Source organism: Cygnus olor, chromosome 3 (assembly GCF_009769625.2).
Source record: "Cygnus olor isolate bCygOlo1 chromosome 3, bCygOlo1.pri.v2, whole genome shotgun sequence".
Lineage (NCBI taxonomy): Eukaryota > Metazoa > Chordata > Aves > Anseriformes > Anatidae > Cygnus > Cygnus olor.
The window spans coordinates 80,668,540-80,694,777 of NC_049171.1; the positions used below are offsets into that span (position 1 = coordinate 80,668,540).

Genomic DNA, 26,238 nt, shown 5'->3' on the forward strand with positions numbered 1-26,238 from the left:
TCCCTGTTATGGCAAGGCATTAATAATTTAAATAATTACCTTAGTTAGTACTCTGTGCCAGTATCAGCATCTCCCTGCCCTGTCCTGAACATGGTGTTAGCCTTTCCTACACGGACTCTTTCACTGAAGAAACCTTTTTTTAACTGGGGTCCTCCCTAGGGATTGTTCCAGGTAACAAAGCAGTTCTTGTAGTCAGCTTACTATAAATGATAGAACAGAACAGATCATGGCAGCGCTCCTGCCGCTGTATGGTTATCTCTCATGAAAACTTGTTATTCACTTGTATATGACGCTATACATGACCTAGAGATACGTTAAGCATTTCCACCATGCTGCAAAGATCTAAACCACTAAGTTTCAGTTCTCGCTTCTCACCCCGTGAGTCAAACCCAGCAGGCTGCAATAGCACCTATTAATTTATAGACTTAATCCCAAGGGCACATCTGCACGCTTGGGAGAAGGCATGTCTGGTCAGCTGTTGCCACAGCGATGGCACAAATAGGCAACAACCAAGAAGAAAAGAACCTGTAGCTGCATGTATGCTTTGGTGAATTTGGGTATTTAGGGGGTTTTATTTGTTCCCGTACACAGCATATTTGGAAGCCTTATGTGCTTTTTTTCCCATTCTGATTAAAAGTCTTTTGTTAGAAGAAAAACAAGATATTAGATGTGTTAGATATGCTGTGCAAATTTTGCATTTTGCTATAAACACAAAGGTTTCTGCAATGCAGAGCTGAACTGTTACAGGTTATTACAGTAGTTTGAATTTCATGAGGAGGTTAGGGGCTTAAAGTTATTCCTAATAAAATGCAGCTAAATAAAGTACTTGTTAAATGTGAAACAAGGCGAAAAATCCTACAAAGATAGCATGTGGCTGTCACTGGGAAAATGCTCATTACCTGCTTCTTACAGAAAATAGAACATTACTTAAATATTTAAAATCCAGATTATTTTCAGTAGGAAAATAAATCAGCAGCAAACCACTTAAGGACTGGTGCATTTCTTTCTTTCCTAAGGATGGTAGAGATTCGTGCACAGACATCAGCAAAGGGCAGCTTTCTGAGCTGTTCCCTGCCAATTGCTGACAAAGGCAGTCCTAATGAATCATTCTGAATTGTGATCATGTGCTACCAGCCCACAGTGAGCTGCCAAAGAGGAAGTGCAGCTTGTTTTCTTTCATTTTCTTGATTCCTATGCTGTAGGAAGATGAAAGGAGAAGGAGGAGGAGGCAACAGCGGCAGCCAAACTTAATAAATAATTCTGACGATTCCAGATATCAAATGGAGGCCCCTGAGTGGGACCCACTGAAAAATGACACCCTTCCGCCGACCCTGACGCCAGCTGTCCCTCCGTATGTGAAGTTGGGCCTGACCATTGTATATACTGTTTTTTATTCACTTCTTTTTGTGTTCATCTACGTTCAGCTCTGGCTGGTCCTGCACTACAGGCACAAGAGGTTCAGTTACCAGACTGTCTTTCTGTTTCTGTGCTTGTTTTGGGCCTCTCTTAGGACTGTGCTCTTTTCATTTTACTTCAAAGACTTTGTCACAGCAAATTCTCTCAGCCCCTTCATCTTCTGGCTTCTCTATTGCTTCCCAGTCTGCCTCCAGTTTTTCACCCTGACCCTGATGAATCTTTACTTCACACAGGTAAGCAACAGATATTCGGTTGATTAAATCTGACAGAATGATAAAGCATTGTTTTGTAAGATTTGTGCGAAAGATGTAATTTCCTAATGTACTTTGGCAGGGCAAAAAGCATATTTCAAGTTATTTAGCTGGGAATTTTAACTTTTGATCTCGGTGCGAGTGATCAGTTTACAGTGAGACGGGAGCCTAAAGTGATCATTTCAGGAATGGCAAATAATATATCTACTGTCCATTAAATAGGTGTCATTTGATTTAAAGGTAGGAAAAAAACGTACAGGAGAGCTTGAAGGCCGGATAACCAAAATGCCGTTCTGTTATTATTCTTTATTATTGTTCTTATTGCTGTTATTAAACCTCAGAAGCCTCCTGGCTTAGCAGACCTTGATCTCTGTGTGCTACCAGAATTGTAATTTGTAATTTTGCAGGCAAACACCCCCCCTCATTTTTTCATAAGTTGACTAAAATATTTCTCAGTGAGATTTCTGTTCTGTGTATCAACAATTGAAAGTGTAGATCGAGTCCTGTCGAAGGCTTACATTCCTATAATGATCTGTATTAAAAATAGCAGTGAGTCTGGGCCCCGGTAAGTGCTGGTTGCTGTACAGAGGTACATACACCCTCTGTTTCAAGGACACCGTGATGTAAAGGTGAATTAGCTATGTAGGGGGGTGAAGGGAACAGTTTCTCTGTATCAGTAAGGGGCCTTGAGAATATATCTGTGCTACAGACAGCTAAGAAGCCAAGTGAATTAGGGTGCACAGAGCTCCGTGTTGCTGCAGTTAGATTTGCTTGGAAGTATTTATGGTGAGCTTGGGTATCTCGTCACTGGGCTGCAGGACGGGATGTTGGCATGCTGAGGCACAGAAAGGCTGCTGGGCTTGCCCGAGATCTCACAAGAAGCTCGCAGGAGCGCAGGGGTTGGGTTCAGTATCTCCTCAATCCCACTACAGTGCCCGGAGCAGGAAGCCCAGCCTGCCCTCAGCTGACCCTTGTCAAGGGCAGCTTTCCCAGTGCAGGGGTGACTTGGCCAGGGGAGCACCAGCCAGCCCCGGGGCACCCCCAGGCAGCGCTCGGGATGTTCTGCGTGTTGCTGTGTGCCCCTCGTGGGACCAGCTCAGTGCCTGAGTTTGGATGCTTCTGGAGTGCCTGCAGCGCTTACCGGGGCCCTGTAGTGATACAGGCCTGCGAGTCCTGAACAGCCAGGCTGTAGAGATCGGGCTGCTTGTGAGAGCTGCTCTCCCAGAGCTGAAAAAGCGGGGATTGGAAGTGTGAAAGCTGTAAGAGGATCACTTGAGTTGCAGAGGGTATTACATACTTAGAACAACGTACATAGTTGTGCGCTTAGGTTTGCTTTTCTGGATTCAGTGGCTGAAATGCCTGTAACTCACCCGCTCCGCTCCCCAGGACTTGAGATGCATTAAAGGATTACAGGAACCTTTCATCTACATGCTGCTCAAATCTGGCTCAGGCATGTAATGACCTATGCTTTATCCCACGGCATTTGAGAACGGTGCAGCTCCCCAGGGGCAAACGTCCATCATCACGCAGTCCGTCACCATCACAGCAGCCGGGACTAAACCATAGCCCTGAGTGAGATTCTTCCCTCAGACACGCAGGTAGGGCTGCGGTGGAGGTCTGGAGGCAGAGTGCAGCATCTTGGCCCTCACCCAAGAGCAGCCAAGGCTGAAGGGAGCCCAGAGCACGCACGGCAGGCTGCACTCTGTGCATTAGGGTGCCAGCTCCGAGTGGCTGATTGCTGTGAGGAACCGATTCCTCTTGTCGGTGGACGAAGTAAGAAAGGAGCACACGGAACGCACAGATATGTCCTTTTAACTTATTTTTGGCATTGCTGCCTGATATTACTAAGGAAGTATGAGACGCTAGTTGGAAACACACAAAATGCTAAGGCTATTGGTTCTGCCTTTGACACAATTTCTGCTTTGTCACCGTGAGTCCTCACAATCTTCCTCTGGGCCCCTGTATAAAAGAACCTAATAGTTACCTGTCTTGAAGAGCTGTTGTGAGGCTTTGGAAACATTATTTGCTTTGACTTTCAGAGTTTGTGCTGTGTGTCATAATCTTTAAAGATTGTGAGCCACTGTAGACCGGCATATTATTAGCAGTGTTGTTTGCTTTAGAGCTGGTTGCTCCCATTGAAGTCTTATCTCAAATATCTCTCTAGCCAAAACAAAGCCTTAAGAAATATAAGCACAGCCACTGTAGAAATATAATGTAGGACACAGAATCAGTGCACGTATTTTTAATTCACTGTTATTAATTCTCTATTTCTAAACATTAAAAGGTGGTTTGGCTTGAAATTCAGCATCTTCTTAAGACTATATGTTTAATGTGCATCTAGCTTTCCACAGTAGGCAAGCAAGAACTAGTGTGAAAGGGGTGGGGAGAGAGAATTTTGTTTTCAGTAATACCTTATAACTTCACAGACCTGTTCAGAAGCAACATTTACCCTTTTTTCTCTAGAAGGAAGGAAGGAAAAGTCTGCAGCTGTGTCTTGTTGCATGAAAGCCATGCTATTTAACTGATGCTTAGCTTCAAGAAAAAAAGTGTTCTACGTGTGGTATGGGGACAGAGTATAGGGAGAGACCTCATGGGTCTCAGGACTTTGCAGGTGTTTACCTGCTGCCCAGCACCCAGCATTTCTAAATGTGGCACTGCTAAGAAAACCTCGAGATGCAGAGGTGAGAAGAAGAAATGATTCCAAAAAGATTGCAAGTGCTCCTGGCCCAACAGAGAAACTCATTTGGCAACTGCCTGAGGGCATTTTTTAGAATAATGAGCACCTTTGAACTTGACAGAAAGTTAGCCACAACTATTCTCTTTTTAATAGGTATCCCAAAGCAATGAGGACACAAATTTGGACTGCTTCTTACGTGTAGGAAGACAAATAAGCCAAGATGGCGTCAGCACAGCAGGGGTTATTCCCAGCCTTGGGCATCACCATCAGCAGATACAGAGGAAGCTAATGCACTGGGCAGGTTGCTAAACCGGGGGACCTGTAGCCAAAAGAAAAGCTACAATCAAAATAGTTTTGACTCAGAACAACTCCTGAGAGTTGAGAGTTACTCTTTGGGTTGAGAGCCAAGTTCAGGGTCCTTCACCATGGTCTTGATGGCAGAATAAAAACGGTGCTGTAGAAAAGGCTTGTGTAATATTACCTGCTCTCAGAAATCACATACTGCAGCAAATACATGTGATTGCTAATGAGAAACATAAATTTCTTAGAATTTATTAGTTTATAAAGTCTATGAATTTATAAATTCATCCTCCTGTCTTCTAAAGGAGAAAAATAATGTTAACTACCCTCTCAGGATAACCCTCTGTCTCCTTAGAAATGATTAAAGTAAATCTCGAGTGAAGATGAGATCCATCCCCAACCCATCAGATAGAGCTGAAGTGTGCATTTCCACCTGCAGAGACCGAAAAGCCCACAGATACATTTGCCTCACACCTGCACCTCCCATGGGTGTATTTTGGCTGCTTAATAAAGCAAAGGCTGCACATGGGCAAATAACATATTTTCCACTTCAGCTGAATTCAGACAGCGAGGATCCCAGGACTCGAGCAGTCTTTTTTTTACGTCCTGCCTAGCCAAAGCTCCCATTCTTCCCTGCCCCTGACAGGAGGAGACTGAGATGAGTCCTCAGGCTTTACAGTCAGCGCCGAGGGCAGAAGTTTAAAGAAGCTCTGGGAAATAAAATAAAAAGTTGTCTTTTTTGGTATGGAGGTTGGCAGAGAAGGGCTCTCTTCACTTTGCTCTGTTTCAGGCTTTACATTTTCCTGGGGAGCAGGATACAAACGAAGGAGGAGGCAGGCTAGCATGGAGGGTTACAGACTCAAAAAACAAGGTCAAGGCTGTGAGCCATCAGTGATGCTGGAAATCCCGGTGCTCCTCTGTGGCCAGGCACAGTGAGCCACTTGGTGGGCTGCGGGTTTAACCATTAGGTTGGGAACTTCTCCAGGACCTAAAGAAGGTGGTGCTGAGTTGAAGAACTGTGGGGCTGTATAGCCGGAGGAGGGCTGGTAGGTGGTTTTACCTCTCCGTCCTCCTCCGTAACCATCTTCCCTTTTCTCTGGCACTTGGATTGAGGAGTTTACCCTGCCTCCCAGGCAGGGCTGATAACATCAGGGACTTTCAAATGAGGAGAAATTGTGCAGAGTAAGGCAGTCCAGAGAGGAGCAGGCCATGCTGGAAGTGCCTGGCAGGGTGGGGTAAAGCCTGTATCTCGGTGGAACGGGGATGTGTGTTATCTGTGAAGGAAATTAAGAGGCCTTCTTATGCTCTAATTACTCTGGACAGGTTTTTAACAGTAATACCACCAGTGAGAGAACAGAGAGAGCTTTTTATTTAGGAGAAGTGTTTATTTTTTAATAAATATTAATACACTGTATTTTATAAAGCTTGCTATTTGCAGCATGCTTCAGATGTACACAGAGCTACAAAAGAGTCCAACTAGAGATGGTGAAGCATCAGCAAATATGTTTGGCTTAAAACATTACCCTTTGGATCTGTAGGAGACAAATTGAAACTGCAGACTGGCTGGCTCTCAGCATCTGACATGGAGAACGGCATCTTTTGGTTTGGATGATAATTGGATAGGAAAGTACAGATGAGAGCTTGCTGTGGCCGCCAGCCCCACGATGGTCCCTGTCCCTTGTTTCTGCCAGCTCACCTCAGGCTGACTTTGGCAGGGGTCTTGTTGCTCCTGTCAGTAGGCTTTACAAAGCAGGTAGGGTGTAGGGAGTAGAGGGAGAACTTGGCATATCTGGGGGGATCTGGTCCAAATGTAGGAACATCTAACATGAAAGAACGAACATGGGGGAAGGAGAGAGAAAGCAAGATGGGCCTGGGACTGGAAAATACACGGCAGAGGAGAGGTGTACACACTGACGGTGAGGAGCTCTGGGAGGTTGTGGCCTATTTTCAGGGTGCAAAGACGTTTGCACAGAGTGTGACAGAGGGAGAGAGGGGCAGCGGTGAAAAGGGCTGGGAAGGAAAAGAACATGCTGTGCTCCACGTATAGTTCTTTGAAACGAGGACTGGTAAATAAAGCTGAACTTCATTCCTCTGCAGAGGGCCGGCTTGAGACATATGCAAGCACTTAGCACATACCTGAGGCTTTGTGGTGAGCTGAGGCTCCTGGAAAAGTGAATTGATCAGCCAGACCTGGAGGTATGCTGGAGGTTTGTGCCAGTGTTCACATCAGCTCAGTTAAATCAGCATGAATTGAGAATGGGTCCAGTGAGATTTTATTTTAGTTTTTCTTTTGTTCTGGGAGCATGTAACTTGGCTTTGACACCTGTTTCATTGATACTTACAGGCCCAGAGTGGTTCCTGATGTTGCTTTCATTACCCATAGCTGGAACCCCCTGAAGTTTCAGCAGCCTGGCCCTGTCTGCCTGCCCAGCAGCTCCACAGAGCTCCCTGCAGCCAAGCTGCTGAGGGACTCCTGTGCCATCCCCAGCTCTGCTGCTGGGGGCTGGTAGAATGCCTTTAAGGTCAGCTGTTTACATCACTTGTTGCGACAGAGGAATTTTCCCTGGCTGTATTAAGGGCTTTTTTGGAGTCCTTTCATACTGCTGCCCTTTTATATGCCAGACATATACCTCAGGGGAGTAGAGGAGGGAGTGTGAGAATCTCATTTGAGGTTTCCAATCCTTCAACAAAAAAGAAAGAGTCAAAACAAGGAATTTCTCCTTAAGAAAAAAAAAAAAAAAAAAGGAAAGGGAAAAAAAATAAGAAGAAAAAGTAGCCCTTTGGACATTGGAAAATCAGCAAGGAATTGCACTGAGTTTTCCTGGTTCCTATTCGTCCTGGGGTTCTCTGAAAGGCCTCTTTTTAAAAGTCTGCCTTCTGCTTGCTGCTTAATCTGTTCATAGGAAAAGCCTGGTTTGCTCTGGTTTGCTGGAAGACTTGCTAAGATGACTCAGATACTGACTGGAAGCTTTCTCAACACTGTTGCAGGGAGGGGCCATTGAGCAACCAGTCTTCTCTTCCAGGGACCTCTTGAGTTAAATGAGTGCTAAACACAAAGAGCTGCACCCACACATCTAAGGTATATTGAGATCAGCTTCAGACATCCCTACTGCCACTGAACAGCCCTTTATCCTGTGACAGTCATCCCGCTTCCAGCAAAGTTCCTCATGACATAAGGCACCATCAGTGTAAGCAAAGGTGGCAGAACATGGCTGCCTGTGTTTCTGTTTAGCAGTGACTTCGTACAAATGCCCGTGCCTTGTACTAAAGCTTTCATTCTATGTAGCATCCATTTTCTGTTTAGTATCAATTTTCTTTCTTAATGGTCATTTTGCTCTGATAGAATTCAGAAGCATTTGCCTGCTGGGACAGCTCCACCAAACGCAGGATCACAATAGCACAGCTGTTCCAGCAGCCTCACATCTGGAGATGTTGCTGTGCATTTTATCAGCAGCAGGAACGTCACGCTTGGTTTTTGATAAGTTAGCCATGGAGCCTTTGCTGAGTGGGACAGCCTTGGAGTGCTTGACATGAGAGTAGCTCTCTGTGACATGATAGGGGTGGATGGATCCTTTTTGGGGAAGCACAGGAGATGGCATTCAGGAACTTGTGAACTTCCCAGGCTTTGTGGACCCAGCACAACTCATTGCCCACCGTGAATTGTCTCGTGCAGTTCTTTGCACAGGCTCTGAACACCTCTGTTCAGTGCTCCTCCTGTCAAAATTAACGGTACAGCATGGGTGAGTAAGTGCTACTCAGCACAGGTGAGGATTGTGGAATGGCCCTAGAGACAAGTTTTACTTGTTTAATTTCAGTGAGCTCAGGAATCTGCTCCCTCCCCACTTGCCCATGGTGTTTTCCAGAATAAACAGGGTAGGTAACATACCTAGTACAAAAAGCATACAGAAAGGATTTTGAACCCCAACTCTTCTCTAAAAGACTGACAGCTCCTCTTTGTGCACCACAGGAACACAGAACATTCACGAGCCTCTTATACCTCTCCTCTAGGTAGCAAATAAGTAAAACAACATAAAACATGTTCTTGAATTCCTGTGAGAACTGATGATCTAGGAATTTAGAGAATGAATCCCCAAAATCTTCTATAAGGGATACTGCCAGAGATGTTAACTACTTGAAAACAGTGTCAACGGTTGCAGAATATTTTTAGAGGTTTCTGTCCCCCAGCGTTTCAATTTTATTCTCAGCTGTTATTTTTCTAAAAGGCCTACTGAAAGGCTCAGTCCTCTCTGCTGGTTCAGCTAGTCCTAAGCAGACCGATGTGTCATAAAAATAATTTCCAAGTCAAGGCAGCTGCTTGTGGTGAATAGCAGTTAAATGACAAGTTGTTCCAGGAGCGCTGGAACAAGCAAAGCCTGATTTTCTCCAGATCTGTGTCTCATGCTTGACTCTGAGCTGTGAATGAGGCTGCTTCCATAACTGGGGCACTTCTTGTGGTGCTTTGCTATGCAGCCTCCCATACCTGCATATGATGTGTGGGGTTATTAGGCAGGATTCTCCTCACATCAGATGCACTTAGAGGGGTCCCTTACTTCTGTTGGGTCATTGATTTACAGGAGGGTGACAGAAGGATTGTGTCTTTGACACTTATTTTGCTGTCTGTTCTCTGACCAGAGTATTTTGAGATTAGTGGGGGGACAGATAAACAGGTTGTCAGGCCAGACACATGCCTGTACATACCTAGTGATCATGCCATTCCTGTTTCCTTGGGAAAGCATGATAATCATAGCAAGTATTATGCAAGCTGCACTAAAGGGCATGCAAAACCAAATTAAATGGATAAGGCAGGGTGGCTTGAGAAGAAATCAATTAGGAAGCAGCCGACAGAAAGTCATGTAGCATGATTTTTGGTAATTTGAGCAACCAGTGGGCTTCAGTGTTGGTTGCTGAGCTTAAATGAACCTTTATGAAGTTTTATAAACTGACTGTGTTTAGTAACCGTGTTAGCTTATGAAAAAGCAGTGGTACTTACCTACATTTGCTTTTAATAAACAAGATACAAAATATGCTAATATATTTTTGTATAATTTCTGATGGTGGTTAAACACCTGTGACTGATACCACCTACCTACGTTGTGGAAAATGTGTCAGTATTTTGTCTCTTCCGTTTCAGCAAGGTAACTATTTTGCCTGAGCTCTCTCTGTAAAAATATGTACTGCTCTGTTAGTGAGCAGACGGTCAGTAGAAGCCAAATAAACCTCAGAGTAAAACAATTCCTTTGGTTCTCGATGGCATCCTTCTGGCAATGCAACGTAGATACAACCTTACATACCCGATTTCAGGCCAGGGCACTACTGTGAGCTTTTGATGTCATTAAAGCATCTGACCCCATAAGCCAGCATGAGCTGGTGCGTGTGAGAGACGTACTGATAGGATGTGTAAGAGCCTAATAATTACTTACCTCTTTGATTATACTGGCTCTTGTATAAAAGCCGGTATAAAACCTTATTCCCAAGCCAGAATAAGTAAAAATAATGGTGGATACAATTTGTATACAAGTACATCATAATCTCTTGCTGAGTGGTTTTAATACTTTGTTTATAGCTTGCCTGCCACAGATAAGCCATAAATGCAAATCTATTGTGTAAAGAAACCTATCATTACATTTCACGTGACGTGTGAGGCAGGATTCCTGCGGATCAGTGTTTTTCTTTACTCACGTGTATTCTAGGTCTGATGCAATATTTTTCTGCTTTGCAGGTGATTTTCAAGGCTAAATCAAAATATTCCCCAGAGCTACTGAAATACAGGTAAGAACTGTGCAAATATTTGTTATGGTAAAGAAAAGTAGCCATGTACTTTGAGAAACGCTGCATCTCTGATAGTTTGTGGTGCTCATATCTCTGCTACTCATATTTAAATAGCAGTGTTTATGATGATGATTCTGAGGCCATCTTCTTTCTTTGACTTTTCAAAGTCTGTGTCATTTCCCAACACAAGCACCATTTTCAGACAGTCACATATTCCAAAGGCAAATATTTCAAATACAAGCAGAAAATGTTGACCCTGGTGATTTGTCTACAAAATTTGTTTTGCCTATGTGTTCTTAAATAAAAGCTTTGCATGTTAGGTGAATCCAGATCCAGCACTTTGGTAAAGGTAGCAGGCTGATGTATTCATTGTGATAGGAAAGAGTGAGACTGGTTATTTCTCAGCCCAGAAGTGAGGTCAGTGGTAATAAAAGACTCCAAAGTTTTGGGAAGCTGAGAGAAGTGTTATGAAGGGAAGGAGCTAGAGAGAACGGGTTCAACATGATGGTGTGTTTGCGAGCTCACAGATAGCTTCCCACAACTCCTTAGAGTTGAGGCTATGGTAGCTCTGCATTTAAGTGGTGAGATCTGTTTGGGGTCTTGCTTGAGCAGGAGGGATTGTCAGGTGTTCCCTGAAAGCTCCCTGAAAGGCATAAATGTCCAGAAAGCTGAGGAAGAGCTCAATAAATTAATGTTTACTGTGGCAATGCCTAAAACCTTCAGTCAGGGGCAATTTTATTTAGTTAGGGTGAGAGAGCAAGAGAGGTTGTCTCCTTCCTAAACAAAAGTTTACAGTTTGAAGTCAGGATAGGAAAGCAGAGTAATTTGCAACTGAAATCTGACCCCTTATTTGCTGACTGTTCAGGAGAACGTGGTGCTGTATCAACAGGTCAGACATTAATATTGTCCTTGCCCTGGACTGTGTGTTACCTGGCTGTTTTTTGACACAGCTGGAGCAGCTATCACTTGGAGTAAGTACATGAGAGACAGAGATGTGAGAGACATGTTTGGCAGAATGGCAGGACAATGAGAGCAGGCTTGGGGTGAGCTGTGCAGCTGGTGAGCAGTGAGGGTATGAGACAGGCAAGGTGTGGAGGCTGACTGAGGGATGGGGACTCCGAGCGGCTGATGCAGAAACAGTGAGGATGAGAACAGAGAGGCTGCATCTGTTTTGGTGGCCCCAGGAATGCTTCCAAGCTAGTGGGTCTGTGCGCATACCTTGGCTGCGTCCCAAACCTCAAGGGGCAAGAGCCAGATGCTCCCTGGTGAGCACTGCGGCATACAAATACCTTCATCCCCCTTTGGGCTCTGGTTTCTGTGAGAAGAAAATCCAGGAGTGTGGGCTGGCAGACAAGCACAGCACACACCATCCAGCCCCCATCGCAAGTGACAGAGCGTGCCTGTCCCTGATGGTACACATAGCCAGGAGGACTAAAGAGGAAGGCTTTGCACAACACCTGAGCTGTAGGTTCTGCTGGTATAGGGAAACTCTGTGAACATGTTCCTGGCTGTCTTTAAAGGTGAGAGGGAGACTTTGAACCTTGTCTGTTAGTAGCATTTGTGGCAAGGCTTTATTTATAAAAAATGCGCGAAAAGTTCTTTCTTCAAGCAAAGGGAGCTTCTAAGCTTGTGATATTTGTTCAGTGTCTATGAAGTGACCACATTACTGTGGGCAGTGTTTCTCATGTACAGACTACTCTGCTCTCAACAGATCTATGCCCTCCCTGGCTCTTGCCTACTGCATTTCTAACACAGGTCACTCTTGGATCTGGTCTAGCCTTTTGCCTCTTATTCAGCTCTCTTGGTAAAGGACTACAGTAGTATCTTGTTTTAATATCTAGAACGATTAGCATGAATGTGGTTAGCCTGTGTAAAAGAGCCTAATAAATGAAGCCGACCTCATTTCCTTTCTTATAGAGGGCAGCTGAAGTGGTGTAAATACATACACACCTGCAGCAGATGTCCTGTATCTTAATTATAACAGGCTAGTGAAAGATGGATGATTTGGGCCTTCGTACAAGGGTGGAGTTTATACTTAGTGAATTTGATTTTTCTTCTTTTCTTTTTGATTTTTTCACATTTTTTTAATAAGTGGCAGACCATATTGCCTGATGTTGTCATTTCTGTAGCATGGCAGAAATGGATAATGGCAACATACGCAAGTCAGCAGAGAGGTAGGGCTGCAGTCTGTATGTTGACAAAGGTCTCGGAAATCAGAATCATTTCAGATAAGGGAAAAATTGATGCAATCCTACCAGAGAGCCAGAACCTTAAGTAAGCTTTACTCAGCATAGCCTTCATGATATTAGTCACTGTGGCAAAAGATCTCACGGCCAAGCCTGTGCTAGCCCAGCTTCATATTTAAACAGTCTCCTTCTGCATCTCCCTGGGCTTGGGGAGTTCTTACAGTCCCTGGGTTTGAATGAGGCTTGCTCTGCTGTGTGTGCATGTGTTGTAGACACGAGCCTCAGACGCTGTATGGTTTCTGAGGCAACCACATACAGAATGTAGTAGTTTCACACAGATTTTCTCATTAAACAAGGCAAAATTCACTGCATTCAGCTGAAGTTTGGTGTTAAGCTCAAAGAAACACTTCAGAGGTGCATCCAGCCTGACACAAAAAAAACAAAGAGAACAACCTGACATGTGCCTTCCCTGGCCAAGCCAGATTACACACAGCTCCTCTTAAGGGACTAGCCTCAGCATGGGGATTATGCACAACAGGCTGTTAGAACAGTTGCTGGTGTAATGTGGAAGCACCTCTCCTGTCCAGCTTTCTGAAAAAAAATGCTTATTTATTCCTTGTAGGTGCCCATGTAGTTGAAATGTAGGGACGCATTCTGCCTTTAAGTGAGGCTGTAATGTTTTCTGCAGCTGCAGAGACCCTAAAACTGCCCGGAGAGACACAGCCTACATCTCCATCAGTGCTTATTCAGAGGTTCAGCAACAATGCTTCCTTTGTCAAAACAGCCACATCATGTTAATAAGGGGGATGGAAGCTCATTATGTGAAGAGCTGCACAACCGACTGGCCATGACAGCTCACACTGGTACATATGGGAGTGTGTGGGCATGAGAGCATGACAGTGCTTTGCTGGTGGTGTTTTTTTGGCTAAAACCTGTCAAAGAGGAGCACGGTCTGGAAGCTTCTCAGCCTTGCTGGTTGTGAGCCAGCATCTGGGGCATGCAGGCTGCACTGAAGCAGAAGGTCCCTCTGACTAAGCTGAGCACGAAGACTGCGCGTACTTACTGTCCCACACATAGGCAGTGTGTAAGGGCATATCTTTCCTCCTCAGCCCCAAACCCACAAATACATTTTACTTGCACTGCAATGGGGGAACCATACGGGTGGGGGGGGGAGCAAATAGGCTGTGGGAGGGCAAGGAAAGGAAGACACCTGACCATAACGTAAAGACTTTTGAAATATTAATAAAATCTGTAAAGGTTCCACCACTTCAACTAGGAGCTGCATCCTCCAAAGGAAGCCGTGTGAGAGAGGAGAAGCTTCAGGACTGTGAGGTACTTGTGTATCCTAAGAACAGAGCCCTGCCCTGGAAGATTAAGAATGAGCACAATCTTCCCCCCCCAGAGGGAATTTCCATGACTGGCAAGGAAAAGACAGCAGACTTGCTCACTGCCAGATAGAGCTGGGAAGAAGGGCATTGATTCATAAACACAAGCAGAGGATTACAGGCTTTCAGTTCTCCCTGTTACACATCTAAAAGGTCTCAAAGGTGTACCCCTTACTTTCCTGCCCTCTGAAAAGAAGCCAGCTACGCTTGTGTTTTGTGGCTGGGTTGGTACTGTCCTAAAATGATATGAATGTGTGAAAGAGAATTATCGTAACTGGGCAAAAGTACTTTTGAACAATATAAATTTGATTCTTCAGAGACGATCTGTATGTTTGCTATCAGCCAAATTCAAGATTCTCAGCAGGCATGAAGGGCTGTGACCAAAACCTCATGTTCTGTGACTATAGATTATAAACCTTATCAGAAATTGCCTCGGTCAACAATGATAATGAAGTAAGCAAACACTTAAAATGGAAACATGTTTCTTTTTATTCTTTTTTTTTTTTTTTAATGAAAAACTCTGCAGCTGTGTGTAGGAGTAAAGAGAAGCAGCCTTCCTTGAGTATATGGTATACTTGAGTATGGTATACTTACATTGCAGGTATCACTGCTGGGTAGGTAGGAAAAAAAGCAAATGGGGAAAACCAGTCCAACTGCTAGGCTCCTGACACATGCCTGTTCCAGCTCTGCTCCCGTGGTTGTGCAAACAAACCCTTTGCCTGGCATAGATGGCAAAATGCCAACCCACAATCAAAGTGCATATTTAAATTTCTCTCAAGAGGCTGCCCATAACCAAGATAGTTAGGAAAAGGGACAGAAAAAGATGCCGGGGATCCAATAACTCAGAGTTTTTCTACATTTCCCTAATTTAATGTGAAATCTGTCTACAAAGACTGGCAGCGATGTTTTTCATGGCAGTGATGATGTAGTAAAACCAGGATCAAAACCTCCCATTCCAACCAACTCGACCTTTTGTGAGGTTTCTCCTGTCAGCAAATAGTCAGAGGGTTTGTGCTGTATGTGAAGTGCATGCCTTAAGAAAGTACACGTGTATTTAAATGATTTGTAAGATGTGCCACTGTATTTCTGCTGCAAACACTTTTCCAAGTTTTGTTGCTTGACATTAGTTTCTTTACCTACTGCTTGTTCTATAACTGCAAAAAAGAAAAAAAAGGGTTTGAAAAGAGCTGTGTTCATCTCTCCAGCAGTCTAGAGCACTTTGATTTTGCCTTGGGTGGCTGGTCACTCTGTCAGCCGTGGCAGCCCAAGTGTGGCTTTCAGTGCTCGGAGTGCAACTTCCATCTCATGACTGACACTTGCTGAATGATGTCGCTAAAACTGTTTTCTCCTCACTCTCCCAGGTTGCCCCTCTACCTGGCTTCTCTTTTCATAAGTCTCCTCTTCCTCTTGGTGAATTTAACATGTGCAGTATTGGTGAGGACACAGAACTCAGAGAGAAAAGTCATTGTCTCTGTCCGGGTGGCAATTAATGACACGTTGTTTGTGCTGTGCGCTGTTTCACTCTCCATCTGCCTGTATAAGATTTCCAAGATGTCTTTAGCCAACATTTACTTGGAGTCCAAGGTAAGGTACATTTTCAGTTCCTTTTAAAGTACCTGCTGAGAGACGTGGGCAGTGCAAAGCGAAGGCACAAACCTCTGTTGATCCTCCAAGAGCTAGAGGCCTTAGACTTCACAGCTTACACTTGGTTGTCCATCCTGCTCAATAAATTAATTAAATACTAAGTGGTAGCAAGGGTGCTTTTGGCTAACACCAGAGACCCCAAAATACCTGTCGTTAGGACAGAGTTTACAGACCTACTGGCTGGAGTTTCTCACAGCTGTTCTTCAGCTGGATACTGCTTTCTCCAGAACCATGTCCGATGACCACTTCATTTCAGTACTGCTACATAGAGGTGGGCTGTACTTCAGGATCAGCTTGTCAAATTATTGACTGATTATTTTAAATGTTTAAGGTAGCAGCGTGCTGAATGTAAGCCAGAAAAAGGAATATGAATCTCCCTTCATAAATTTGCATGCTGTCCTACAGATAGTAAGAATATGTTTTAGAAGACTTAATGCATTAGAAATTCATCCAGGTGGGGAGAAGGAGGAAAAATCTCCTATCACTCTACAAAATGTTCTTTCAAGAATTTTCGTTAGGTTCACAGCTTTGGTCAAAGGGCTGGTTTCATAGGTGACATCATGTGATAAAAGGTAGCAGTGTTTGTCATAAAATCAGTGATGATGTTTTGTATCTATGCATAATGACACAGGGCTTTGTATTCACAGTACGTGGTTACATCTTAAAGTAAGTTATTAGTTTAACCAATAGAGCATTAACACAACAAACCTTCCAAAAATGTATGTTTCAGCTGCTAGTTAGAAAATCTTACAATAAAATCCATCTCTCCATTTAGTTAATCAGATGAGAGGAATACTTATCCTGTTTAATCAAATCTGGCGGTACTGCACAACAACTGAAAGTCCATGGCTGAACAGAAGATTTAAAAACACAGCTTAGTTTGTTTTGTTACTTTCAAGTCTGTCATTTGCTGACCAAAGGGCATGGGCAATGGATTATTTTTACTAGTGAGAAAAGTTTTTCTACTGCTGCAAATCACAGAAGCGTAAATCTCTGTAACAAAGCCGTGTTAACCTACAAGAGGCTTTGGTGGATTACTTTGTTCCATTTCCTCCTTCTGCTGGGAACCCGATCTTCTTTACTTCAAGCTATTTCACAAAAAGCAAACAAACTCTAGCATTGCTGCGAAGCGGAAAAGACAGGACACTCAGCCGATGAAAGTCTGAACGTGGAAATGAGAATTAAAGAGCGCTTTGCTCTTTTCTGCGGACCTGAGATGGGAGTCCCTCTGGGGAGCTACAATAGGATTTCACTGCACTTACTTTGGGATACAGAAGGCTGGAGCCAGCGGTGAAAAAACATCCTGGTTTAATCTGTGACCGCTGTGCTGAAAAAACTAGCTAAAGAAGAAAAATCCCTTCTTTGCGGTGATACGACAGAAGTATCACCGGAGATAATGTCCGGGGTGCGTGTAGATAGGGATAGGTACCGGCAGCCTTTTATTTGCATCTCCCTTCTGCCTGCACGTACCTTCTGACCACGGGTGAAATCACTGTTGGAGATGCTGCATTCACCCTCTGATGCGGTGTGGGGTCGGACCTGGCTCTCCAGCCATGGCTCGGGCAGCACCAGGGAGGTGCGTGGCCCCGCCGTGAGGTGCCGACTCGGGTCGGTTCTCTGCTGGCCAGAGGCATCCTGTGCTGGGGCACTACCAGCCCGGGGCTCCCAGTCTTCTACAGGGACACCTTCTGGCTCTACTCGTATCTCTGCGATCCCCCTTCCCCAAGCCACCACATATTTTTGACTGGCAGTGAAAACAGGACAATTTGATCCCTTTTTTTGCACTTGGTGGCAGAGTTTGCTAAAGCTGCAGCACATTCAGCTATTAAAGAAAGCATATTTATTTAAGAACGACAGCCATATGGGGAAACTGGTATAGGGAAATGCCGACCCCATTCTGCTCTTCGCTTCTGTTTTTGAACGCCACCACCGAAGGGGATGGTGCCCGTCAGCAGCTTCCCTGAGCTCGCTTACCCTGGGTTTCCATGGCAGCGCTGCTGCTCGTGCAGGAGGAGAACAGAGAAGTGCCCAGCAAACGTTTCCTCTTTCTGGCATTGCCTGCTCGCTCGTCTCGCCACAGCTTTCACCGCTGCGTGCCGGGTGCCTGGATCCCATTCCCACACAGCAGCAGGCGCCCGGCTCGCTCCCGACATCGCTGCAGGTTTTGGCCTTTTTGAGCGGGAAGTCGGTCAGAGAGATTGACTGCGCTGGGGATTTTGTAACACCCCTGAGCCTGACCGTTCTCTGAATCGGTGTTTTTTGCTGGGAAAACACACACGCTCGTTTCCTGCATGCTTCTCTGGCAAGTCGCTGAGCTCCTTTTTACTGACTCTCCTCGGGGATGACCCAGGCCGAGGAGCTTGGCTGGCAGAGCCGCAGGGACAGCAGCCGCCAGCACAGCAGAGGGGCCCTGAGGGTCAGGGATTCAGGACGTGGTGACTCGGTGACTTTCCCTGACACTTCAGCAGCCTGTTGTGTTATGTCTGTGCTCTACCTGCCACAGCTCTCCGGAGCTCTGCTCCTGGGCTGCAGACCTGGAAGCAGAGCGTTTGAGTGGAGGGGACAGGGTGTAGGCCCGCCTGTCTCCTGCACTGCTGTGAGAGGTCCTGTGGCAGGAGGAGCAGCTTCCCTCTTGGCTTCTCTGTCCCACATAGATGAGAGGAGCCCATTTGCATGGTGTGGGTCTCTGCCAGGACAGGGAGGGCAGGGCTAGTGAAGCAAATGGCTGCAAGGAGTTTTGCTCCCCTGCAGCGTGGTTCTCTATAGCATTCCTCTTTTGACTGTGAAAAGCACTATTGCAGAGCTGACTGCACACAGAATTTACATCGAGTTTCTTCCTTCAGAGGCAGTCCCATTTTGGTACATCTGCTGCCTCCACAGTCAGTCTCACACTGCTCCCTGTAGCCATGGCTCCTTGATTCCTTCCTTTGGAAGTTGGTGCTGCTGCAGCAACTCCTGTGCTGATCCCTCAGCCCCCTGCATCCCGCGTACAGTGGTCAGGATGTCATGTCACACTTGTTCCTCGCACTGGATGAGGCTCTGACCTTTGCTTCGACCATTTCCTTCTCCAGGGCTCAGGAGCTGTCTTGACTCCACACTTGCAGTCTCGTTCCTCCCCTTGTGCCCAGTGTCCCACTCCCAGCCTGCCCTACCATGGTCACTCTGCCCGTAGGCTGTGCTTCCTCTTTGTCTCCTCCGTGTTGACTTTAGGTAAGGCAGGATGTTCTGTTCCTGTCTGGGCTGTGTTTTACTGCTGACTCCTACGATCTGCTCAGTACTTAGAAGGGGAAATAGGTGCACAGCAAGCAGTTGTAAAAAGATGTAAGATTGCATCATGCTAGTAGTCAGCACCTGATATAGGATGCTCGATAGCTAGTGCACAGCTGGAAGCTGATTTCTCCTGCTCCATCTGATACCAAGTGTTGTTCTCTTGCACTGTCATTGCTGTAAAAATAGTATTCATACAACAGTCACAGGAGTTAGTCACAGCCCATCTTGGTAGGGGCTGGAATTGCCACCATTCCCTGGAAACCACCATGCTGGTAAAATATAGGAATACACATAGTATAGGATGTGCTGATCAAAGAGGGAAAGAGAAAATCAATCTCCTTAGGCAAAGTAGCATGACAACCCCTTGAAGTCCATGCAAAGCGATGTTCTTGTCAACTTCCTATATAAATAATAACCTATGTTTAATTCTCTTCCAGGGCTCATCTGTGTGTCAGGTGACAAGTATAGGAGTGACTGTTATACTACTTTATACCTCACGAGCCTGTTACAATTTGTTCATCTTATCATTTTCCCAAACCAAGAAAGTCAATTCTTTTGATTATGATTGGTACAACGTATCAGATCAGGCAAGTATGAAAATATTTGCTAATGAGAAAAACTCATTCTGCATGTGACGGCTGATTTCCTAAATGATATGGCAAGAGGCAATAATATATTAAAATTCTATTGCTTTTTTTCTTTTATTTGATGCACTAGGATTGTTTTGCTCTAGGAATACAAAGAAAGGAGGGAAAAAACATTACTGAAAGAAAAACTGTTAATTAAATCAATCTTTTATAGCGTGTATTTTATTTACTTTGATTTTATTCAAAAAAAATCCTTTTATTAAAAAAAAACACAGGTGTTTTGTTCATTAGAAAGAATGTACTGTGGTGGAGGAGAAAAACAGTGCTTGATTCCACTGACATGCAAAGTTCTAAAGTCATTGTCAGTTCTCCCATTGCCATCTAGTGCTGTGGAGTTATTATTTACCATAATTCTGTCAGTACCGTGACACCTTCTGCAGGTTTAGGTTCAGACTATGATTCCTCTCAACTTTTAATTGAGACATCAATTAAAATGACAATTCAGATTGGAAACTAGGAGTGGTAAAAAAACTGAAGGAAATAAGCAGGTGATTCTTCTTCGAATTTTGTGAAATGTGGGCATCCAACTCCTTTCTCTACTCTGAAGCTTGTAGGTAGGTCCCAGTAGTTTTCCATCTCTGTCAAGGCTCAGCAAAATGGAAGGCCTGGGTCTGGACCATGAATAAATATTTTTTTGCCCCAAAATCCCAGACACATGGTATCATCCCACCACCCCAGCAAGCACCTGCTGAGCAGAAGCAGTGTTCCCAGCCATTCAGGCACCTCGTAGTGCCAGGCTAGCCTAGCAAACCTGGAGCCATTATCAGTTTTTTGTTGAGTAGTAGATAAAATTGTAAATAAGATGTAGGTAAACAGCAGGGGAAGATTGCCCAGAGGTTCTCATTAGGAGTTACCTGAGCAGGGTTTGTCAGGGGATCACTAATCTCCCCTGCTGCTGTGTGGTTAAGAGGAGAGCAGCTAGGTGGTACCACTCTGTGTAATTAGAAGACCCAAGTTTTGAATGGAAGGGCACTAGGCTGTGATTCACCTCCCGAATCCAACTTTTACCTCCCTGTTACTGTGGCCTGCAGTGGCTGCTGCTGACCCCTTGCAGGGACTGGAAATCTATGGCCAGAGTATTGGGTCCAGTTTCCCTGCTGGAGGCCATGGTTGTTACTAGGGAGCTGACTGAGATGCTTTAGGCCATATTGTGGCACTGCTTCAGCTCACCTGTCAGAAACATTGCCCTTTTTTCTTCTGTACAAAGCACACAAAAGGACAGGATTTGCCCTCTGCAACTATGGTGAACAGTGGAAGGAAATCTAGAGCGGTATTCAAAGCTAATGCTAGAGTAACAGCATGGTTATTCAAGCTAAAAACATGCACCAATTTGAAGGGATCCAAGCATGAATTTTAAAGGTCACGTTGCCAGCAATGCCCTTGAAGACCTGGGCATTGAGTGTTCCTTCATGTGTTATTCCCAGCTTGGAAAGGACTAGAAAACTAGTTTCCCATTATGTCATTTTTATCACTTTCTTCCCAGTCTAAGAGCCTAGCCTGCCAAGCATCCACTGAACTTTGATTTTCCTGACGAAAAGATAGAGGGATGAGAAAGAGGGAGGAGAGGAGGTAGAAGGAAAGGGAAATCATGTACCCAGTAACATAGAATATTGATTTTTTTTTTTTAGTATTCCTTTAATAATTAACCAGGTTAATCCAGCTTTACTGGATAGAGTTTCTGGGCACATTGCTCAGCCACTTAAGTATAGGTCTTCATAAGAAGACATGTTGCCTCTTGCACCTTCTAAGCAAGCCGCAATTTTTGTGAACATTTTTCTCTTTGACTTCTCAACAGGCAGATCTGAAATGTCAGCTGGGAGATGCAGGTTACATAGTGTTCGGAGTGATCCTTTTCATCTGGGAGCTCCTGCCTACTTCCTTGGTGGTGTATTTCTTCCGTGTCCGAAACCCTACAAAAGATCTAGTGAGTGAAATCTGTTAAAACATTTGGTAGCGTGATGTCCTGGCAGGTCTGGAGGGCTCAGTTTCTGAAGGAACTTCTGCTTTTTGATGTTTTGACTTATCTTTTCTAAGGTGTCCTCAGCAGAATAAAAGCAACCCAGTCTTACCACTTTGTTATGCCAAGTCCTCATGAAAAAATCTCGTCATATTTACCAAGAAGAAAGGGTATTTCTTGGGCAATTTACCTTAAGAAACAGTAATCGTAAATTTAGGGACAGCTTCCTTTTGGGTTAATATGGCACCGTACTGGAGTCAGTGAAAAAGAAGTCAGTTTGTTATTCAAACCTGGGATCTCTCGTTACATACAGAGCTGTGAAAATGATTCTGTGCTAACTGTTCAATGGCATATATGAAATAGATTGAATTCTTCAAGCTTTGTGCCTGCTGAATTGTTTCTGTGTCAAAAGCCAATAGCCACAGTAAGCACTAGCTGCCATTTTTGTTTCCTATATGCTGGTTGACAGGTACATGGGGAATATCAGCCTTGCACTAGGATTACCTAGGTAATTTTTCTGTAGGCCAATCCAGTCAACAGCTACTATTCCCCCAAGGAAAACATAAATGGTAAATTCACGTGGAAGAGAAGCAATTCATGTTTTTTTTTTTTTTTTTTTTAGAGGAAACCATGGTTTTTATCCTAACACATAAATTTCAGAGAGAATGATAAAGCCAAACTGAGTGAGGAAGTAACAAACCCTCACTTCAATAAAGCCTTTCTTACTGTTCGCCTGCGATACTGATTTCACACTAGAAACTTACCTGTTAGCCAGTGTCCATCAAAGAAAAAAAAGGAAAAATCCCAGACCAGCTCCTGCTTAGGAGTTAGCCAGGATAACTGCAAAGAGAAGAAATGAAACGTTTTAGTTTTGGTGCTGCTCTTCTATAAAGTGACTTCAGAGAGAACTGCAAACGATGTTAGAAAGGAAAACCAAGGCGGCTCTGTAGCAAGGCAAAACTGAACTTCAATGCAAATAGGCCACAAGAGGGAGACCAAGGGCCACAGGACTTTGTCTAACATGGTCAGTAGACTATTAGAGCAGGTAAGTAGTAGAAAATGCTCCTTGGTAGAAAATACTTGCTCAGAAAGCATGGGATTCGAATTAAAACAAACCTTCTTTTAGGTACATAATAATAATAAAAAAAATCTTAACTCTGATTTATCAGAAATCCAAAATGTTCTTTATTTGTGATAAGGAAGCTTACCAATGAACAGTTGTGCTTTGGTTTTATGCTTCATTCAGGACTTCAGAAACAAGAAGTTTGAGTAGAGGCAGCCTGCCTTCAGCACTGTTCAATGTAAAACTCCACGTGACAGATGATACAGCCTGGATTGCGCGAGTTGCCTGTGTGCTTTGGTGCTGCCGTAGGGTAACTGCAGTGCTTGGTCCTCTGCCTTGCCATAGCTTCAGCAAGACCAATGTTGGAAATGGGGAGATGACAGAAATTGACCTATTTTTAGTTCATTTCTGTCAAAAATACTTAACATCTAAAATACAGCAGGAGGTTAAACTGCTCTCCTACTGAAGGCCAAGGGGAAGACATCATCCTGGCTTATCCATGGGTGCAAGGAATCCTGTTCCCTGGAGATACAAGCAGTGGATGAGTCAAAGAGGCTCAGCTGGGTCCTAGATGTCCCTATGCACTGTTTTCAGAATCATACGGACCTTTAGAATCTCGTGCACTTTCCATTTTGATTCATAGGGAAGTAAAGGCAAAATGCTTTGTAAATTAGGGTGTTACAGGTACACCTCATTCCCTATTTTAGCAAGGGACATTTCCTTGGTATTTGGTCCTCACAGCACTGAGTAGATACTGAAATTGCTGAGGACAGTCCCAGTGAGCCTTTCAGCTGCAGTTTCATGAAGCAGGGTGCCAATGTTCAGCATGATCAGCTCCTGAGGGAATGGCAGGAAGAGGGTTACAAACAGGGATGGGGACTAAAACCAAATCTCTTTAGATTCTTTAATGTCCTGCAGTTCCTCAGCTGCTTTCCTACTGCTCACTTCAAGCCAACTGGCTAAAAGCATAAAGCATCCAGGACAGAAAATTCAGCTGACGGGCTGAACACATCCTGGAGGGTGGCTTCAGAAATAAGTCATATCTGTTAGCTGGAAGGCAGGAAGAGGAAAAACTGTGAAGATCACAAGACTATCACTATGGTAGTACAGAAAAAAAAAAAAAAAACACCAGAAAATACAAAAATATTTCTATTGTCTACAGCAAATTGAAAATGACCTATTTTATCTTGGAAGCCAGGAGGTAAATTTCCAGTGACAACTTCTAGAAGAGAGGCACCAAGCAGTTTGTGTGTTGCAAATACTGACTGAGGTTTCCCTTCCCTCAGGCCAATGCAGGAATGGTCCCAAGTCATGGCTTCAATCCCAGATCTTATTTCTTTGACAACCCTCGCAGATATGACAGCGATGACGATCTGGCATGGAATATTGCACCACAGGGAGCCCAGGGCAGGTAAGATACAACAGCTAGTACCTGGATTCCCATAGCAGAAACAGCTGGAGGAGAAGGAAGCCACACACTGCAGAATAATGTAGATTGTCAAGCTCCAATTTTTGCATAAATGATAGGGGGGGGGGGGGGGGGAAGCTGATGTGGCAGCACTGAATGACTGTAGGGATCCAAGGACCCCACAGAGACTACAAGGATGCAACAGGTGTGTCCTTGTGTAAGTGTGTGCAAGTGCAAGGAGCTGCACCTGGGTCAGGGCAACCCCAGACAGGAGCACAGACTGGGAGAACTCGTTGAGAGCAGCCCTGTGGACTTGGGGGTTCTAGCGGACAAAAAGCGCGACATCAGCCAGCAGTGCGCCAGAAAGCCAACTGCATCCTGGGCTGCATCAAAAGCAGCATGGCCAACAGGGTGAGGGAGGTGATTGTCCCCCTCTGCTCTGCCCTTGTGAAGCCCCACCTGGAGCACTGCATGCAGCTCTGGGGCCCCCAGCACAGGAAGGACAGGGATTTGTTGGAGAAAGTCCAGAGGAAGCCACAAGGATGACCAGAGGGCTGGAGCACCTCTCCATTGAAGAAAGGCTGAGAGAGTTGGGGTTGTTTAGCCTCATGCTACTCATGGGAGTAGAGCCAGTACACCAGAGCTGCTGACCAAATCCAGGCCCCTTGTGTGCAGACACAGGTTTAGCTCTGTCGCTGATGGTCCATAGCAGCGATAGGATTTGGCATGGAGTAGAAGCACTAACAGTACAACACTAATATTGTCAACCACTTACTGGATTAGCAAAGCAGAAAGGGTAGAATCCTCACTGAACTAGAAGAATCAGGAAACAGGTAATGAGTCAAGAATGCTTGGGTTGAAATATTTGCCAGATAAGAAACAAACTACAGCCTGAAGTGGCTGGGGTTTTATTTTGCACTTCAGTGTGAGAAGAGCACCTGTGGAACTGCATTTTGCACACAGTAACTAGCCAGGCATTTACAGAACCACCCTGCCAGTCGCTAATTTCTGTTTTCTTTTTAAGCTTCTCTCCAGACTACTACGACTGGGGCCATCAGAACAACAGCTTCATGGCTTACATCGGATCCCTCCAACAAGAGGCAGCACTGGACACAGAGCGGCCAAGCCCTATATAACTTCAGTCAACTACAGCATTCCAGGACATTCCAATATTAAAACAGATGTTCTGAAAAACAAAGCTTAGCAATTCTTCGTCACGCTTTGGTTTTTAGAAGTGTTCCTATGCACAGATAAATGAAGAACTTGTCTTTGCCACAAGCTTTTCACAGGTTAAGAAAGTGTAAGCTAATGATTTAAACTTTGAAGACTGTTTAATTAATACCTTGTTCTAAGCCATGATATTTTTGGCTTTGAATAGAGTTGTTAGGGTATAATTTAATCATTTTATGCTCATTTTAAAGGAGCAAATTTCATGAAGGTAAATGGCAATTATTTTCTAAGTATTTTTATTTTTACACTGTATTAGGTTAGAAATATGTGATTATGATGAATATACTGTAAACACATGGAAAGGTTGCTCAAATGCATGACAGTAGGGATTCTTACGTGCACATAACAGCCTGTAAGGGAAAAATGTCAACTCCATTAAATATTGTCTTTTGAAGTTATTACTACATTCTTGGAGCACAATTTACTCTGGATCATCACTGCTTTCTCAATGTGGCAAGATAATTGGAGACTAATAATATCTGTGCACTAGTTACAGTCTCAAAACACTGAATTCCTCTAAAAATAGAGAAATTGTATCTTCTCAGCAGCTGTAAACAGTCTTAGAATGGAAGAGAGAGTTATCTGCTCTGTGAAACAGGCTGAAAACCTCTAAGTCTGAAAAATTAAAGCTATGTGATCAATCCATTCTAGGTATTTTATGTAGAAGAGTGATTCAAATGCCTAGTCAATGAGCAGAGAGATGAATACATGTAATAATCCTTATTTTAATACAGTAAGTCTAGTCCTCCTCCTAGTCTTCTAGATAGGAAGAGATATCACTGGTTTGTTAAAATATGTTATTTATAAGGAATCCATCTGAACTCTGTGATATTGTTAGATAAGATCTTCGTTCCATTGGAAAAAGGAGCACTGCAAGATGCACTGACATCCTGTAGCTAATGGCCCTGTTAGAAAGCAGCTTGAGAGAAGTCCTGAAAACATGGAATAAAGCTGCCAGTAGCAGCAGCTAGGGGAAGGAGAAATTACACACCACAAACATAGCAAATCTACAGCACAAGTCTTACCAACAAAGGG

The 26,238-nt window shown here is 44.3% G+C and overlaps 1 protein-coding gene across 1 annotated transcript; it reads left to right on the forward strand.

Moving 5' to 3' along the window:
* The first annotated feature begins 1,145 nt into the window (after positions 1 to 1,145).
* On the forward strand, positions 1,146 to 25,599 carry GPR137B (G protein-coupled receptor 137B). The gene is made up of 7 exons (XM_040552711.1): positions 1,146 to 1,649; positions 10,364 to 10,413; positions 15,346 to 15,568; positions 19,336 to 19,485; positions 21,341 to 21,469; positions 23,852 to 23,976; positions 24,998 to 25,599. Exons 1-7 carry the CDS (start codon positions 1,281 to 1,283, stop codon positions 25,107 to 25,109), a joined length of 1,158 nt encoding a protein of 385 aa, XP_040408645.1. The 5' UTR covers positions 1,146 to 1,280; the 3' UTR covers positions 25,110 to 25,599.
* The last annotated feature ends 639 nt before the right edge of the window (positions 25,600 to 26,238 follow it).